Raw genomic sequence first — 18416 nt, 5'->3', positions numbered from 1 at the left:
ATCCCCATAAAGATGATACTGATCTTCAGGTTGCCATAGTTATATTATAATACTGTCAATTTATGTTCTACTGCCATATTTTGTACTATATCTTTTTTACATTCTCCCCTTTTCTTCTTTTTCTGGTGTTTCTTTAGATCTCAAAAATTGTTAAAATATTTTTTGTTTCTTAATAGTGTCTATTTTTCAATCCAAGCATTGGGGTTCAAAGTTCATATAGTTCAGTTTCTTAATTTGTTTGTGTTTTCTTCCCCTTTTTGTAAAATTGTCAAGTTTGATGTCATATTTTATTACATAATTATAATGCTTGGATTACTTTATAAAGTTTTTTTTATCTTATGTAATGTCTTTTCGGTTCTCTATAATAAAGCATTATTAAACTTAACTGTAAGGTAGCGTTGTTGTTTACTGTATGTTGTTAATTGATCCATCGTTACTTTATGTTAAGTCATCCGAGAAAGAAATCCAGAGGCCATGGTAATAAATGTGCCTCACAATTAATACAGTGAAAAAGATCATAAAATTTAACAATATGACTACAAACTGGATTATCATTGAAACTCCAGGATCACATTACGCTATTTGTCCTTTTGTCTGCAATTCAGCACAGTACTCTCTGGAAGGATGATGGATCACAGACTATTTTAACAAACTGTAATATTTGGATAATTAATATTTGGAGTCTACCTGTTTTACACTTTTCTACGTTACAGTGAGTGCTACAGCGCATGCAATACTTGCAAAAGTAGTGCACATTCCTGAGAGAGAATATGGTAGAATTGCTTAAAGTTTATTATTGTTCAGCTGCTAAAGCCATTGAGGATTGCGCACTCCAGTTTGTGAATACATTGAGAAAACATGGAATGTTTAGATGGATTGCTCCCATAATCACTGATCCTCATTGCATGGACAATCACTTTATCAGTCATTTCTCTCAGAAATAGACATGATTGTTTGAGTCAATCAACTGGAATACATGAACCGCTTTCTTCAGTCAGTCTTCTATTTTGGCTTCCATCAGTTATTGCAATACAAAATATCAGTGATTTAGTCCGCTCCCCCACCTCCTTCACTTCGAAAGAGACCGAACGAAAAAGTCTGAATATTCTCACCTTTCAATTTGTCGTGGACTGAGCTGTGCTAGCAGTCGATGTAAGGAATGGAGCACAACGGAAACTAAAAACCATTTAAATGATGTACAAATGGCCCATGAAATGAGAGTGAAATAAAAGTTTTCAATACAAAAATAACCAGGGGACTAAATTAAAAAAGAGACTAGTAGTGAGAGTATTAATTTGCAGAGGGAATAGATCAAATTAATTTTCTCAACTTGATAGCACACATCATACCTATAACAACATTTTATATATGGCTCCCGGTTTTATGGTATTTATTTTTATAACATTCCTGTGTTTATCCATATTTATGTTTTGGCCATCGTATTGGTATTTATCCTTATTTTATTTTGTGTTTTGTGAATAAATGGAGCAGTAAAATTGTATATTTCCACATTTATTTAACTCTTCAATGTGCACTCCTACATGGAAGCCTGTCACAATAAGCAGATTAAGCAGTTACATGTAACAAAACACTTCACCCACGGGTAAATATTGGAGTTATATTACAATTCTATGTTAACAATTTCATATTTAAGGAAATAGCATACTGTTTTAAAGTCTCAATGCTGTCTCTCTGTTCAGCTGTTGTCTAGAATTCATGAAAGACAGCATGGAGAACCTCTCACAACAAGCACTATTCATTATTTTTCCACTTTTAAAAATAAATACAGACCGGAAACACATTGTTTCTGTCTTTATTTATCTGTAAAAACTGAAAACCGCAAGCCTTAATTATATAGCATGAATGATTAAAGATTTTAACGATTGCTGGAATTATATGTATATTCAGTTGAAGACTTGATCGAAGTAAATAATAGAACGAAACTGATGAAGTTGTGTTGCTTCTCACCTACCAGGACGTTCTAGCCTGTTTAGTGAGTGGGTGAAGCAGGTGGTCTGATATCCTTTTCGGTCTTCTTGATGTTTTTATAGGCAGATGTCTTTTATGTAACCTGTAAACGAGATTGAATAACATTTAATTTATATCTGTATGGTATAAAACATGAATTCATGAGAAAATATCCTTGTTGCATAAAATACCACATTGAATATCAAAGTGATTCTCCTGATTTTGAGTTGTGTGATGATTTCTTAATATTACATCAAAACAATGTAATCTCGAAATAGGGGAAAAAAAGGAGAGGTATGAGTATTAGATAAAAATCCTAACAAATCCATCCTTATTAAACTAAGCCTAATTCCATTTGTGATCAGCCAGGAATAATATGTCAATGTGAAAATAAGTTCGTTTTCTCCACTTTTATTCTTGCAGATTGGACTGGCCTGTTGTGCCAACCGTCCAACTAGGGAAACATTATCTGAAGTGCGTTCCTTTTCTTGCTTTATCTGTCGCTTTTAACTTCTGACAAGATTATTCATATTGCCTATTTACAGTAATGAGACTGAATTGGCTACTAGGCATTTGTCAGCTGGAAAGGCAGAAATGAGGTTTGATTGTGTCCAAGTAACTAAAGATCTTCTAGAGCTTTTGTTTTGAAACAACAATTATCATAAATCAAGAATGCTTTTATTACCCTATTTGACATTTTAAAAATGTGTACTAAACTGTTCACGCTTCCTGTCACAAGAGATGCAAATGCAGGTTTTGCTGTGGATATTAGTACTTCCGTGTTAATTCAATATTTGATTTTTCAGGAAATTCAGAGGGCACTGGGATCCGAAAAATCGTGACCCTTTCTACCTACTCTTCTCCTTCACTCATCCTTCCATTCCGCACCATTTTTAATTCAAAGAGTGACATTCCTGGCGACCTCGGCCACTCCTTCCAAGATTCTGCTTTGAACAAAGAGCACATGTAAACTAATATGCTATTTTCGAATGTATAGGATCCTAACTTTGCATGGCTACACAGGTAGCTCTATTTTAAATCCGCTGAACTGACAGGTTGGCACCTCCTTCTGCTTGAATGTGTTTATATACATATATAATATATTTTTTTAAAAGAAACATTTATAAAAGAGCAATGTAAATGGACCATATTTTGTGGATTTTTTGTTTGCTTTTTTAAGAGATTGAGTCTAAAACCATACTAAGCAAGGTTGAACTTTGTATGGTCTTTGACCCGTCTCTCCTGTTGACCTCAGTTGAACAGTACAGCAACTTGCAAGTTGGTATCATTCATGGCAGATAAAGCAAACCACACTCCCGTTCCTGTATTTGTGTGCTATCATGTGCTGTTTTTACTAATTTACTTTTGATTCCCTATTTGTGTGCACATTATAAACTGCAAATTATATAGAATTGGTGTTCTATTAAAGCATGTATGAAGAGTGTCCGCTGCATAGATATGTGCTGCTTGTTATGATCTAGCATCACATCAAGTATCTTGCAAGGGAGTACTACATCTCTTTCCACCACACCCAACCCAAGGCCATCTAGAATTGATTTTGAAGCTTCAAGAACGAGGTCACAAGTGAAACATGAACAGTTTGACACTGAACCATTTGCAGTATAAATTCCTCAGTTCTCACCCAGTTTGGGTACCATGATAACATGTCTAAATTCAGCTATGTATGTAGGTCCCCTGGGTTTTAGTCATGAATCGGATTTCAAGGTGCAGTTCAAGCTAGAGACTAGGTTATTAAAAATCTATGTAGATATCCTAATTTTTTTTCCTGCAACACATCACTCCATCAGATTATCGTGAAATGTGTTTAATGTTGCTCTTCTTTTTATTTTACCTCATTCAGGTGTTATCTTTTGATTAAAACTGAGTGATGTGATTTTAAACCTACATTTTAATTATTAATCTGTTAGAGCAAGCAGACCAAGCTGTAGAGTTTATTTTCCCAAGTACACTGAATTGCAGTGCTTTGTTACATGGCTTTGCACGGGTCTTAAACATCTTTGTCATTGCGTGCTAACTAAGTCTAACATGTTAATTATATTTAGAAATGTGAGCACAAAATATTCTTTAGGCCGGTCCTCAAGTTTCCTTTTTGATTTCTTTACCAATAGAAAAAAAATCTTTACTAATGTTTTTAAAAATAGTATGCATAATGCAGAAGGGAGTTCAAAGGACTTGGGAAATGTGCTATGCAAACTCAGTTACTTCTTGATTTTACTAATGGGTATAGGTAAAGTGTACTTTGTGTGTGACTCTGAAGATGTATGATTCTCTTGAACTGTAATACTAGGCCACTTACAGAAAGGTGCTTCAGGTTTTCCGCAAAAGCAGGGGCAGTAAAATGCCACTAATTCTGGGGTGAAAAAAATTATTCACTTGGTCTACCTCCGAATTCTGCATCGTAGGACCTTCATATATAGTCAAACACATATACACCTACCTGCGGGAAGTGTGGGTTTCCATAGCACATTTCATTGTGTGGCTATAAATAAAGATAAAGTCAACTGAATTATCGTTCTGGCTCAATGCGTAAAATAACTGAAATTAGCTATTTATGGTATGCAACGCATACATTGTACATCATAACTCCCACCGCCCACCATTTTTAACTCTTAGTTGATGTATTTTTTCTGGTGCCATTTGTAATTTTGTAAGGAAGGGTTTTCTGCATAGCAAACATGTGTTATGACGTGTTGCATTCCGTACCTAGCGAATGTCAGTGGCTTTGCACATTTGAGCCAAAACAGTAATTCAAGCTTTAACTGTTTTTTTCAGTGAATTTCTGTCTTTTTTTATAATTAACTTTTTTTCCAAACAACAAAGCGAACAAGCTTTGACTGGGTAGCTCATGTTGGTTGCAAGGCCTGGTGCTGATGGTTTAATATTTTTTTACCTGGACAGAAGTGTATGAAATTTTGAATGAGTTGCTTTAACAGACTACACTTTTTTGTCAAAATTTGTGCAGTCTCATTCACAGGAGGCAAAGTTGTAGGCAAATCAATGTAAAGCGAGTTTGAGCCATAACTACGCAGTGGCAACTGCTACTGTGTAATCTACGTTTAAGGCACTGCCTATTGAACCTCAAAGGTACACTACAATAAATAGTACAATAGAACAATTGACTTAAATCCGGCTCATAGGTAGTATTTCACTTCCCTAGCGAATACTATCATGGAGAACTAGGATTGGAAGTGAAATTTTCTTTCCCATGTCCCAAAGATCTGCTTACCGTTCCTATTCTTCTACAGGCAGACATTTCCATGCTATACATGTGATGGTGTCTCAGCTGTCCCCTCATGGTTTTCCCTTGGTTTGAATGACCAAGAATAGGAAAAATTAATGTCTTTTGATGGCTGCAGTAACTTGTGTGTATAAACGTCCCAATCTCTTGAGAGCAGTGAGATCTGTTATATGTTCTGAGTCTGAGATGACTGCATTTTAAGTGAAGTCAAATACATTAACTCAGAGGCTTCAATTTTAATACATTTGTTGTAGTAAACGGTGGTGCATTTTGTCGCCTCATAGTCTTTCTTGCAGGAGAAGCCTTGCAAAATCCAAGACTTGTAAGCTCACCTATTTGTTGAATCATCAAAGGTTAGCATGGTTTGCTCCAGGTCTGTCCATTTGGATATAATAGACTAAAAAAGCCAGTGTACCTTCTATTAACAGCTTGTGCTATGCTCCGTCTCAGTTTCTCACTGGAGTAAGACTTCTCATGAATGCCCCTCTGATCAGCTGAGGACTCATATTTTATCAACACATTATAAGAAAGGAAAATGCACAAGTTTTTTTCAACTCCACTTTCAGTAATACGTTTTTCAAAACGTAAGTTCGTCCTTTCAAATCAACTTCTGGGCTTGATAATATAGTAATGACAGTATTTGTCACTACGCTTTAACAGAAAATCAAGATTCAAAGTCTTGGAAGGCAGTAAAGTTTTGCCATCTAAAAATTAAATGGTTTGGAGATGTGAGAAGCCATAGATCCACCTTCCTTGAAGTGTGGTCTGCATGTAAACATTCTGTTGATTAGAGTATGGAATTGTCTGTTTAGCAGATGTTCAATTGGTCATCTCCTAGCTTTTTATTAGGTAGACTATTATGTCTGTGCAGTGACTTGAGATTCAAACAGCAGTTGAGTGAACTTGGTGGTTATTTATATAAAACACATTAAGCAATAGTTTTACGAAGACATTACAACATAGAATCTTCACACGTCTGGATCACCTTGCCAAAACTCAGTTGACCTTTAGGATTAGGATATTATGGGCCCATAGCATTGTAGAAGTCCATCATGAAACGTGAAATTTGGGCCTTTGCTTGCACATATGCTCAAGCTTGACATTTCTTTGCATTTCACTGCTTTTTTTCTTTGATTTTTGCTAAACGATGTTTAGTTTGCAATGAAGGGAAAGGGATCTTAAATGAAATGCTAGATAACCGTATAGAGAGTTTGTTAATGATTTTCAAATAGAATTTCTGATACAAGACAATGTTTTTGGGGACTACTCTAAGTCATTGTGCTGAGAAATTGCATTGGATTTCATAGCTTGAGGCCCAGGAGTACTTTTCAAATGTAATACATTCATATTTTGCCATAGCAGATACTTACGAGTTTTGGCTGCCAACATTAGTTGGCAGCAAGAGCAACCATATGCAATTCAAAACAAATACATGCATTTCAAGTCTGGAATAGGAGCTATTAGCCCACCCCACCCCTCCACGCACACACACAATTCTGTTTAGGAAAATTACTGGCGTCTTATTTCATGAAACATAGGTGAACTATATCTATAATTCAGAGTTGGTTGATGAATCTATTGTACTGTCTACCATAAATAGGGTTTTACCTCATACTGGAATGATTTTTGGTTCTGATAAGACTTCAAATACATTTTTATTTAAATTACTTGCCTATTGCTTTTAGGCTTTAGCTATTGAAACCCATTCAACATCTCTGCCTGGTCAAGCTAAATCAAAGGAGACTCCATTTACCATATCATTCTGCAAATATGCTACACTGCCCAGTAGACCGCAACATTTCACAGGACACCAGTCCATGCCTTTGGTTGGACCGAAGTGTTATATTTGCAGTGGTGGTTACAGCTCATGACACTAAACCTTTTCCTAGCATCACTATACCCTCCCAGCTCAAAAGAAGAAAGTGAACATTTGCCCGACACAGTATTTCACAAATTTGGCAAAGAGTAGAGTTTAAGTTAATGATTAATGTAACTGGACTCTCATCAATCATGTTTGTTATGCAGTGTTATCAAATGTGACGTTAATGGATGATGTGTAAAATGTATTGTATTTTGGAGGATTAAATGATTTCATAATCTGTATGTAAAGAGCAAACACAGCATATGTTAGGAAAGCCTTTCCATGTTTGCTAAGAGCACATTTATGTTATTGTGTATTGTATCTTTCCATTGTTTCTTTGGGACAATGTATTTTTTAATAGAAAATGTTTAATGGATTTGTTTCTCATGTCTAAATGAGGAATGACAAATTCTGGAGCCAAACCTCTTTGAAACGCTTTATAATTGATACTCAGTCATTCTCGATGATGAGCAGTATTACTATAGATTTTCTGTTTTTAGCCACAACTGAGCCGAGCCGGAGTACTAATGTCACTGTGTTACAGTCGCAGGTATCAATCTCAGAAGTTACAAGAATACAAGAAATACCTCTTCTATATAGTCAGATCTGCACCTTCCCAACCTGATTTATTTACAAAACGAAAAAAATTGTAATTTTATTTATATGGCGCTTACTACCCCTGACGAGGCGTGGACATCTGATTCTGTTAGTTTGATTTAATAGGATAAAGGAGGGAAAAGTCTAGATAGTGTTATTTGGGAGATCGTATTAGTTATATGAGATTTGGAATGAGTCAAAGGAGGGAAAAGACTATGAAGTGTAATATTGGAGATCATAGTAGAAAGAGGTTTGGTGTGAGTCAAGGAGGGATAGATGAGGGGCAGTCAAGAAAGGATCATAGGGAGATCATAGTAGTAGAATGAGGTTTGAAATGAGGCAGAGAGTGAAGTTAAAGGATATATTGAGAGAGGTATACGATGAGGCATAGAGTAGTGCAGTGGAGGGAGTCAAAGGTTTTTTTCTTTTTTTTCTTTCTACAGTAGGAGTAAAGTAATAACTATATAGATACATAACTACATAGAAAGGGTACACATATGTAGGAAAATAATAGAGATATAACCGAAGGCACATATGTTTAATGTTTACATTGGAGAAATGAAATGGAACACTATGTTAGTCAAATGATACTCCGCTGTTTCATTTCAAATATGAATACACAAGACTATCATATTTTTGCTCCTAGCGTTCAAATCAGTAAGGTCTGCTTCTGTAGTGATCATTGCATGAGAAGAGGGGTGTATGTGATATTAAAACAAGCACCCAACGTTTGTTAGCCTAATTAAAATGTCTTGTTTTTGCTTTGTTTTTTAATTTCACTTACCAGATTGAGTCACATGCATTGTTTCTGAGTACCCATGTGCGAGCAGTGAGCTGCTGTGTGATGACCTCAAGAATGTATTACACTTGTGCAGCATGTGACTGTAGTATGATTTTGTGAAATCATGTCTTCTCCGGTCGTTTGTTCTCTGAAAAAATGGGAAAGGTCTGAAAAACCTAGTTTCATACTATATAAAAACGTTTAGTTACCTTTGCCTTTTTGCGTACTCTAAAATCATGCATTCATTTAAGATATCTAGCCTGTTACATGAGAAATAAAAAAAAACAAATTTGCATAGAAGTGACAATATGCCGGTAATATGCTGTGCACATCCTATTTTACTGTTTTATGTCAGTTTCCATAACTTTAGGAAAATGTATATGTTTGTCTTTTTTCTTTTTCTGGATAGAGGCCAACTGATGTATTAAGGAAAATTACTTTGAATTACGGAAACAAGATTATAATGCTAAAGCAAGTAATGATTCTTTGTGGGTCTTGTCTGTGTTTTGTGAGACACTAAATAAAGGTATACAATCCATACCTATTCTCTGTTTTTTCACTGTGGTGGTATGGCGTACCATCATTGCATATGTTGGCTCTTAGCCATGGTATTCCTTTCAAACACTTTTACTGTTGTGTATTACGGTGTCTTAGATCATGGAAGGGAGAAACCAACCTGTCTGCCTCAATTGATGGGTTGATGAGTAGGTGTTCGTGGTTGTCACTTGTAGATCAGTATAAACCATTATGAAAAAAATAAAAAATGCTGCAATGCAAAATGTTTGAATTGGAATCAGTTCGACAATACCCAGAGACCTTCCACGTCCCCTCGACATATACCTCCCCTCCTTAATGATCAAACCACTGTTCCATGGCTGTTCTCCTCCCTTTCCTAGTCCTGACCAAACGTTTTACCTTGAGTGTCTCCCTGCTTTGTTCAGAGTTCTATAGATTTGTGCTCCTTGGTAATCCTTACAGAGTGATTACAAATTTCTCCCAGTGCGTACCAGCAAATCTTCCCCTTATTATGATCAATTTTTGTGAAACTTCATTGTAATTTTTTATCAGTGGTTTCATATGTGGGCCAAGAATATTCAAACTTTGTGTTCACTTTTTGTAACTTTTTATTATCATCACTTATTTTTTATTTTTTGTCAGCCAAAGAGCCAAGAGCATAAAAGTGGTGAAAGCAATGCATAAGGAAACACTGTTCACACAGCAATTCGCTACAGTGACAAAAATCACAGACCGGGTTAGAATGCAGAGCTATGTGAACTGCGAGTTAGAGGTTACTTCACACCAGACAATATAATCAAACTCCTAAACATCATATAATTGAAAGAGGTGTTTTTAATATTAACATCTCTTCCAATTAAAGTACAAGCAAAAGTGGGAGAAATGCTGATAGTACCACAGCTTTGTTTTACATAAGCAACAATGAAGATGTACTAGCACCTCTCAAGTTTGTTTCAAGACATTTGGGACTTCGTAATTCTACTCTACATTTCACTCTGAGCACATCGCTTTCCGGGAGAACAAAATGTTCGGCGTCCCCCATGAATGGAGTGAGTTTGAAAATTGTCAAAGGCAATCAGAAAACAGGAAACCCTGAACAAAGCTTTGTTTGCTTCAATAGAAAACACAAAATTAACAAATGCTGCATTCAAGTACCTACACCTGTGCTGGTATAACTCAGTCTTTAAACTGTTATAGGTCATTTGTGTACATTTCTCCACCATTCTAAATATTCTATCTATTTATTTATTTTTATTTTATTTATAAAGTTTTATATAGCACGACCAAGAACCCTGAAGATTATCAGAGCACTTTACAAAAGGGTGGAAGGAAGGTCAAAAACCCAATATCTACATCAAGTAAGAATACAAAACATGAATAATCGCATGATTCGCAGACAAATGACACAAAGGAGGGTAACATAAAAACCAGGTATATAGCGGGCTACGAGGGGGGCACACAATGCGGTGAAGAAGAGCAGCATCACACGGTGGAACAGTGTTTGTAGGATCAATGATTTCAAGCCAATGGACCTAGCCCAGGTTAAGGTAGGAATTTGTCCATTGGGAATCTTTTGGTTTCCAGTTTGAAAGCAGTCGTTGAGGAGATTCTGCGCACTTCTGGTGGAAGAGAGTTCCACATCTTTGGGCCTGCGCCAGAGAAGGCTCTGTGACACGTTTTCTTTTTGCTAAGGATGAGTGGTTTCAGTAGAAAGTGTTAGCGCTTTTTGAGGCTCTCCCATCATTCTATGAGGATCAACAAATGCATCTCACACTTATAAAAAAAAATATGCTGGTGCTTCAACAGATTGCAGTGCCTGGTAATTTTTCTACACTTATCTGACAACAGGAAACGAAGATGTTCTCACCTAGAGCCCAAGTTGTTGGATTTAACACTGTAGGTCTTGCTTCTTAGAATATCAACTTTTAATAAACATTAATCTATGCACACTCAGTAAGTATTCAATTCAAATCAAGCTTTTTTCGATTTAAAAATGTACATCATTAAAGCACATAATATCACATATTATTAAAAGGAACAGATCAGCATAATATAAAATTATTAAAAAATATTATGAAAATCATACATTATAAAGCCAGGTTCATATTCCACATTGTTTTTCCTGTATCTAATCATGCATTTCAAGTACATAGCTAAAGGGCAATAATTCATACTGTAAAAGTAGTAACAAAAAAAATGCTTAATGGCTTTAGAATGCGTACAATCAATCTTTTTCTTGGGACAGTGTAGAATTTGCAAAAATAAAGGAATGTGCATTGTAGATTATAAGGACCTATGACATGGGCATAGGACCAGAATTCTAGACCAGTCATCCATGACTGGACAGCTTGTTAGTCTGTGAAAGTTCCCCCAACGAAAACGGGTCAACGTCATCCTATCATAACTCCCGATTACATTTTCAAGATATGACTGGATGCCGTGACATATTAACATCTGATTTTCCTTGACCTTGGGCTTTACAATTTCATTTGAGAATCTGATTGTCTCCTAGTGCATTAGACAGTCTGTGTTCAAGGTTATTTTTGGAATTGTAATAATGCTACCCAGATTGTCAAAATATTTGTGATGTCCAATGTCTAACAAAGTTTTTGACATAGTTTAACCAAGGAATACAAAACGCACTTTAAAGCTTTAGACAATCATTTAAAATGTCCCAGTTAAAACTAGTATATGTTGCTGACCATATCTTGTGCCATAATAAAACCGGTTGTTACATTTTTTGCATCAGGACTAGTCCTACAACCTCCTTTGCAGGTCTGTTGGTATATAGGCCTCCAGAATGCCTACCGAATATACACCTGGAACTTTGCAATTATATTGCACAGAAATCTCTTTTATTCTCTAATTTTACTGCATTAGTGGACTTTAATCTGCATGTAAACGATCCCACTTGTGTTCAGGCAATGCAAGTGGTTTCCTCGCTTGACGGCACTAATTTGCCCCACCTTGTTAAATTTCCTACTCACAAAGCAGTGCATACCCTTGATCTGATATTTTCCAATATTCCGTCTCTGAAAACTAATTGGCCGAATCAGTTGGCTTGGTCGTACCATTGTCTAATTCCTTTCTCTTTTAACTTGGCAAAACCCAACCTGGCAGAAAGTTTATGGACACTTTCTAAAGAGAAACTGGAAGAAGTTGACAGCTAAATGCTTAGGCCCAGTTTTGGTGGCCAGCCAACCCCCACTATCTTTGGATCCAAATGCAGATACTTTGGTTTACACAAATGGATTGCTGTTGCAGTAGAGTCTACGGCCCCAGCCAGAGTCACTAAATCTATGAGGAAATTGCCCTCAGCCCCATGGTTCTCAGAGCCGCTTAGGAGAATAAAGAGCAAGTGCAAGCGCCTGGAGCGACAGTTGAGGGAGGACTATGATGCTACTGCTAAAATGATATACAAGAAATCTTTGAAAGAAATTTATAAATTGATGAAGGAGGCTAGGAGATATTATAATGGTAGACAGGGCAAGATAATTTTCAAGGTGGTCAATTCGTTCCTCAAACCTCGTGAACTGGTAGTTGACGCCCAGCTCTCTCTTGCACTGTGTGTGAGAATCTCGTTTTTTTATATAACAAAATTGGCAAGGTCTACAATTCCTTTTCAGCTGTAACTGAAACTGTCAAATCGCACGTGAGGTAAGGAAAGCACCCATGCCTCTTTTCTGATTTAACACCTATCTCTCAGAAGGAGGCACTGGCTGCGATCCAGGGATGCAAGTCGGGCTCGCCAGAGGACCGGTGCCCTCCTAAACTGTGGAAAGAGTTTGCTCATTCCACCATCGATGTGTTGTCCAAAATATGGAATACCTCCCTTACTGCCGGCATCTTCCCCGACTTATGGAAGCACGCCACTCTTCTTCCCCTTAAGAAGAAACCCAATGGTGAATCAGGGGAACTGAATAATTGCAGACCTATTTATGTGCTGCAGAAAAGGGGGGGGGTGGTGATGAACAGAGTGTCTGAATTAAGCAGACCACTCTTACCCAGTCCAAAGATCAGGGCTTGATCCATCACTGTTATTTAGCTCACTGCACCATCCCAGCTCAGAACTTGGCTATATGCAAATTAGTCTGACCCTGGCCCAGTGCATCATGGGAACAGGGCAGACCAAACTACCAAGCCAATTCTTATACTGGGAAGGAAACAAGCTTGCGGGGACCGGTTTCTGGCATTTCAGCCGTCTTCGGCCCGGCTTGCTTGAATCCAGATGGTGCAATGAGCAAGGGACTCACATCTGAGTATACCCTTCCACGCTTATGGTGGACAAAAATGATTCAGAAAAGGGACCCCCTTTTCTGAATCGTTATTGGCCACTATAGGTGTGGCAGGGTATACTCAGACATGAGTCCCTTGCTCACTGCACCATCAGGATTCAAGCAAGCCGGGCCGACGACGGCTGAAATGCCAGAAACCGGTCCCCGGAAGCTTGTCTCCTTTCTGGTGAAGAATTGGCTTGGTAGTTTAGTCTGCCCTGTTCCCATGATGCACTGGGCCAGGGACAGACTGATTTGCATATAGCCAGGTTCTGAGCTGGGATGGTGCAGTGAGCTAAATAACAGTGATGGATCAAGCCCTGATCTTTGGACTGGGTAAGAGTGGTCTGCTTAATTCAGACACTCTGTTCATCACCACCCCCTTTTCTGAATTATTTATGTGCTGCCAGCACCAGCAAAAATGCTAGAAAAGGTAGTGCAGCATCAAGTGGCCAATTTTATAGAGAGCCATAATATCCTGCGCAGCACCCAATCCGGTTTTCGAGCTGGCTTCAGCACAGAGACAGCGCTATTAGAGGTGGCGGATTCAGTTAGGATGGCATTGGATTCAGGGGCAAAAGTTATGCTGGTGCTCCTAGATCTTTCAGAGGCATTTGACACAGTAGACCACTCCATACTGGCTCAACATCTTTTGGACAGAGGGGTTAAGGGTACAGCCCTGGCCTGAGTGAAGTCTTTCCTCCACTTGCGTACAAAAAGGGTGGCCCTACAACCACATCAGTCCAACTGCAAGCATTTATGGTGCGGGGTGCCGCAGGGGTCGGCCCTAAGCCCGTTGATGATCAACATATATCTGGCCCCTCTATTTAGTCTGATAGCCAACTGTGGCGTGAAGGCGATTTCCTACGCCAACGACACCCAGCTCGTTTTTCCTTTCAAGGATCAGTCTGAAGATTCTTTTAAGAGCTTTAAAGGCTGTTTAAAAGATATTGCATGCTGGATGAACAACAGCACGGAAGTGTTTTTTTTTTTGGACAAAAACTAGCCCCCTGCTGTAGACCTTTGGTGGCCGGTGGAAATGGGCTCACCACCCGCTCCAGCTGGCAGTGCCAAAAATCTGGGAGTAAAATGGCAGGCTGATTTTATCCTTTTCGGCCCACATTCAGCAGGTAACAGCTGCCTGTCTCAGGAGCTTGAAAAACTTGCGAAAAGTTGTACATCTACTGCCAGACAACTGCTGTCTGGTCGTAGTCCATGCCACTGTAACTGCCCGCCTGGACTACGCAAACGGCCTCGACTAAGGCTTACCTTGTTAGGAAACTTCAAATGGTTCAAAATGCGGCTGCAAGATTGATCAGACATGTTCCATTTCGGCAGCATATCTCTCCGCATATTAAAGAACTACATTGGCTTCCGGTACCCAATAGAATCAAATTTACGGCCTTAACCCTAGCTTTTCGGGCAATCCATGGAACGTGCCCTAGCTATTTGAAACCGAGGCAAGGGGTCTGCATGCAGACTCGCTCACTGAGGTCCAATTCCCAGAAACTGCTTTGCACCAAACGAGTTAAGAAAGCCCGGTTGGGTGGCAGATCTTTTATGCTCGGGGCATCCATGTTATGGATTTCCCTGCCTAATGCCTTGCGCCAGATTACTTCTGAAGCGCAAGTTAGGAAGGCAGCAAAAACAAGGCTTTTTAACCTAGTTTAATGTTCTGTGATCCTTGGCCACTGCGTGTGTCTCTCGCGTGCCACTTGTCGCTATAGCGCCAGGACTCCTCTTTGGAGGTAGCTGTTCGTGCTCTATAAATGGATGTATTATTAATATTGTATCTTAATTAGATAAGATATGTATGGCATCCCTAGCTCTGCACGGCAAATATAGGTGGAAGTACTATTCGGAACTGCTAGTAGATACCTAAGAAAGGGATTCTCAATGAATTGCAGGGGCTGGGAATCAGCACAGCCCCAAATGCCGTCACCATACATGGTGGTTGTTACAAACTTAGCTTTATAGATTTGCATTAATTCCACAACCGGCCTTATACCCAGTTTTCTAGCAAAGTTAGCTAGTGCTGCCGTGCATTTAGAAAATACCCGTTTTCTTGCTAAAACAGCATGTGACCAAGTCCCTCTTTGATAGAAAAGGATGGCCTAATAAGATCTGTTAATAAACTCAACCTTGTTATTATTGATAAAAATGTCCCGGCATTTTGCGCTATTTGTTCCGCATTTAATAATGAACATTTTTTTAAGTGTTTACTTGCAGGCCCAGATTGTGCGTAAAAGTTGAAAAACTGAACACTACTCTTTGTAGCCTGAGTTGTGTACGTGACATTAAAACAGTATTATCTGCATACAGTAGCGCTGGGCTTGGACGCCTCATCAATGTATGGCAGATCCTGCCACTGGCTAACTAGACCGTTAATATGCAAAGTAAAAGAACGGGCCAGAACACATCCTTGTCTTACCCCTTTCCTTATAGGACACCTAGCAGTAGACTCCCAATATTTCCATGCCAGACTTTGGCATGAGTATCTCGATATTGCTGCCTCATGAACATAATGAGTGGAATTTCCACCCCCATTTCCTCTAGGATACTCCAGAGTTTATCATGTCTGGCGCAGTCAAATGCCAAACTAAGATCTACGAAGGCCAGATATAGCTTCCTGTGCTTGGCCCGCGTGTATTTGCCCAGGATGATGTTTAAATTTAGTCCCTGTTCGATTGTACCAAGGCCCTGTTGGAAGCCATATCGTAATTCCGTGATCCTGCCAGCATTGTAGGCCCATATCTGCAATCTATTCAATAAAAGACGACCAGCAACTTTAACAAAAGAGTCTAATAGAGAAATTCGTCGATATCATATAGAATTGTTGCGGTCTCCTTTCTTAAAAATTGGGACCGGGATTGATTCTGAAGGAATGAAACCATGATGAAAACATGCTGTCAATACTAGAGATAGTAGTGGGCCCCACAGGGGTAAATTTGACTTGTATAGGTCCACGGGGACACCGTCCGGACCTGGTGCTTTACCGCCCGCACTTGCATTTATAACAAAGATAACTTCATCCAATGTAAAGTGAACATCTATTGGGTGGAGATTGGATAATTCTAACACCGGGGGTTGTGTGGACACAGCCGCTGAAATCACCTGGCCTTTATCATTGTACATGGATGAAAAATGGTCCACCCTTTGGTCCTCGCCAATAGTTAGCTCTATTGATGCTAAATCTCTAGGGGCTGAAAAATGTGTATTTAACTGCCTTCCAGAAGTGTGTATTGTTTCTAAGTATAGATGCTTCATGCAATGCCCACCAAGATTCGGCTCTCCGGGCGTCCTTACATTCTTTAAGGGCACATCTATATGCTCTTCTGACCATCTTAATTTCCATTGGGTTTCTGACCGGTTTATGTAAAACATTTTTCAGGTCTGAATGGGCTTTAGTACATTTAGAATCAAACCATCCCTGCTTATTGTGTTTGTTTTTTTCCACAAATAGGTTCCTCTTGACCTCTAAAGTAATTAACTTGAAGGAATTCAGGACTTACACATGAGAAGCAGTTTCTTCGAGACAGACTGAAAAATCTGATTTACATTTGGTTAAAAGTGTCTGTGAATTCAGTTGGTTCCACTTTAGGCCCGCGCAATGAGTATCCATTATTTTTATTCAGGGAGATATTCTGTACAATGTGTTCTGGTGTACCTTTTTTATTTAACACATTGCATGGAAATTCAAAAGTAATACTTATAGGGAAATTATCACTCATTGCGTTGGTATGAGTCACAAAGTTATTCGGCCTACTTGCATGTCTGTTTGAGATCAAGATATAATCAATAATTGTACTCCCAACACATACTGAAATCACCATAAAATAATACAGATCAAAAGATATCAAATTCATTGTTAATAAAAAAAACTGTATAATTGCTCATATAACTGTAAACATTAATACATTTAATCAGCTCTTGTTCGCCTAGACACCCAAACAGCTTGTAAAAAGGATCAAACTGTAAAAATCAAATGGTGGGGAGCATCTGAAGATACATCCGGGTAAGCCTAACTTGTTTCAAATTCAAAGATTTCAACAAGGGAATTAAAAAAACGTTTTCTCTCCCAGCTGTAATAAAAGCAAAACATTTTAAAATGCAGCGTATCCTGCGGAGACAATTGTCGCAGCCGTAGGGTGGCCTTTTCTCAGGCCGTACCCACTCACATGGAGTTACCAAGAAAGGGTACATTTGATTGAACCTAAACCTGGCCAAGAAGAACTCGTCACGTTGTGAGAGAACCATGACAAGATATGGCCCCATTCCCTGCACAGTTTTAAAAAGCATGTGACCTCGAACTGATGGCTTCTGAAGTTCTAAGCCTTCTCTCTTCAAATGCGAGCATTCCAACAACAACCTTTTGACACTGCCCCCAGCTTGCAGACGGAGAGAGAGGTAGAATCCACAAAATTATTAGACCTACTTATGGAAGAAAAGGCTGCCTTAACATAAGCTATCCATGGTATGCCATTTATCCGATCCATGGCCAAACAGCCCTTAAGGATCAACCGGCTTAGCTTCTGTTCCACTGTGCTCCAGATCTTAATCCAGCACAGGAGCAGACTCCGATATCAAGTTTGAGACTTGTTCAAGCCCAAGCTCCACATGCACGGAAAATGCTGGGGTAGGCTCAGGGACCTGGACCAACTTATGTAAAAATTATTCTCCCAACATTTGGATCGGATCCAACTTGACATACCCCCAGACCTAACTGCAATAACAAACCTGTGCAATGTACTTTGCCTCATAAATTGTTGGGAGATCCCTTGGAGCCGAGCCTATATGCAAAACTAATAACCGCCCCCATTATTTTACAGACTGATCTTTTTGCCTTGACCATAGGTTTCCAACAATTATTAACATCAAATTAAACACCCAAATAAGGGAACGCCTTAACCTTGCTCCGGATAAAATTGGATATCTTAAGTCTTTCTATTTGTCGATTTGGGACCCACTACCATGTGACTTCAAAAAGTTAACTGACAAGTCCAGATGCCCCATAAAAGACACATACCTAGCCAGCAGCAAATCCAACCCATGTGCGGTCCGAGCCATAAGGACCGCATCCTCAGCATTTAATAAAACAGAGAGAAATCTGTCACCAACCTTAGGGCAATTGGCTGACACTAGAGAGCAGACTCCAGCCCT

At 38.8% G+C, this 18416-nt stretch overlaps 1 protein-coding gene across 4 annotated transcripts in view; it reads left to right on the top strand.

The window, feature by feature from the left end:
• GUK1 (guanylate kinase 1) overlaps nucleotides 1-18416 on the top strand; it is a 199188-nt gene that overhangs the window by 162901 nt on the left and 17871 nt on the right. For 2 of the 4 annotated variants that reach the window (XM_086941109.1, XM_086941112.1), the window contains exon 8: nucleotides 2775-9004. The exons of the other annotated variants lie outside the window; for them this stretch is intronic. In XM_086941109.1, the coding sequence (XP_086797235.1) occupies nucleotides 2775-2810 (36 nt within the window). In that variant the 3' untranslated portion in view covers nucleotides 2811-9004. Of the gene's footprint in view, nucleotides 1-2774; nucleotides 9005-18416 lie in introns of those variants that run through there. 4 annotated transcript variants of the gene reach the window in all.

This window comes from Lissotriton vulgaris, chromosome 10 (assembly GCF_964263255.1).
Source record: "Lissotriton vulgaris chromosome 10, aLisVul1.2, whole genome shotgun sequence".
In the NCBI taxonomy this organism is placed as follows: Eukaryota; Metazoa; Chordata; class Amphibia; order Caudata; family Salamandridae; genus Lissotriton; species Lissotriton vulgaris.
This window is presented reverse-complemented; position numbering and strand designations above follow the sequence as displayed.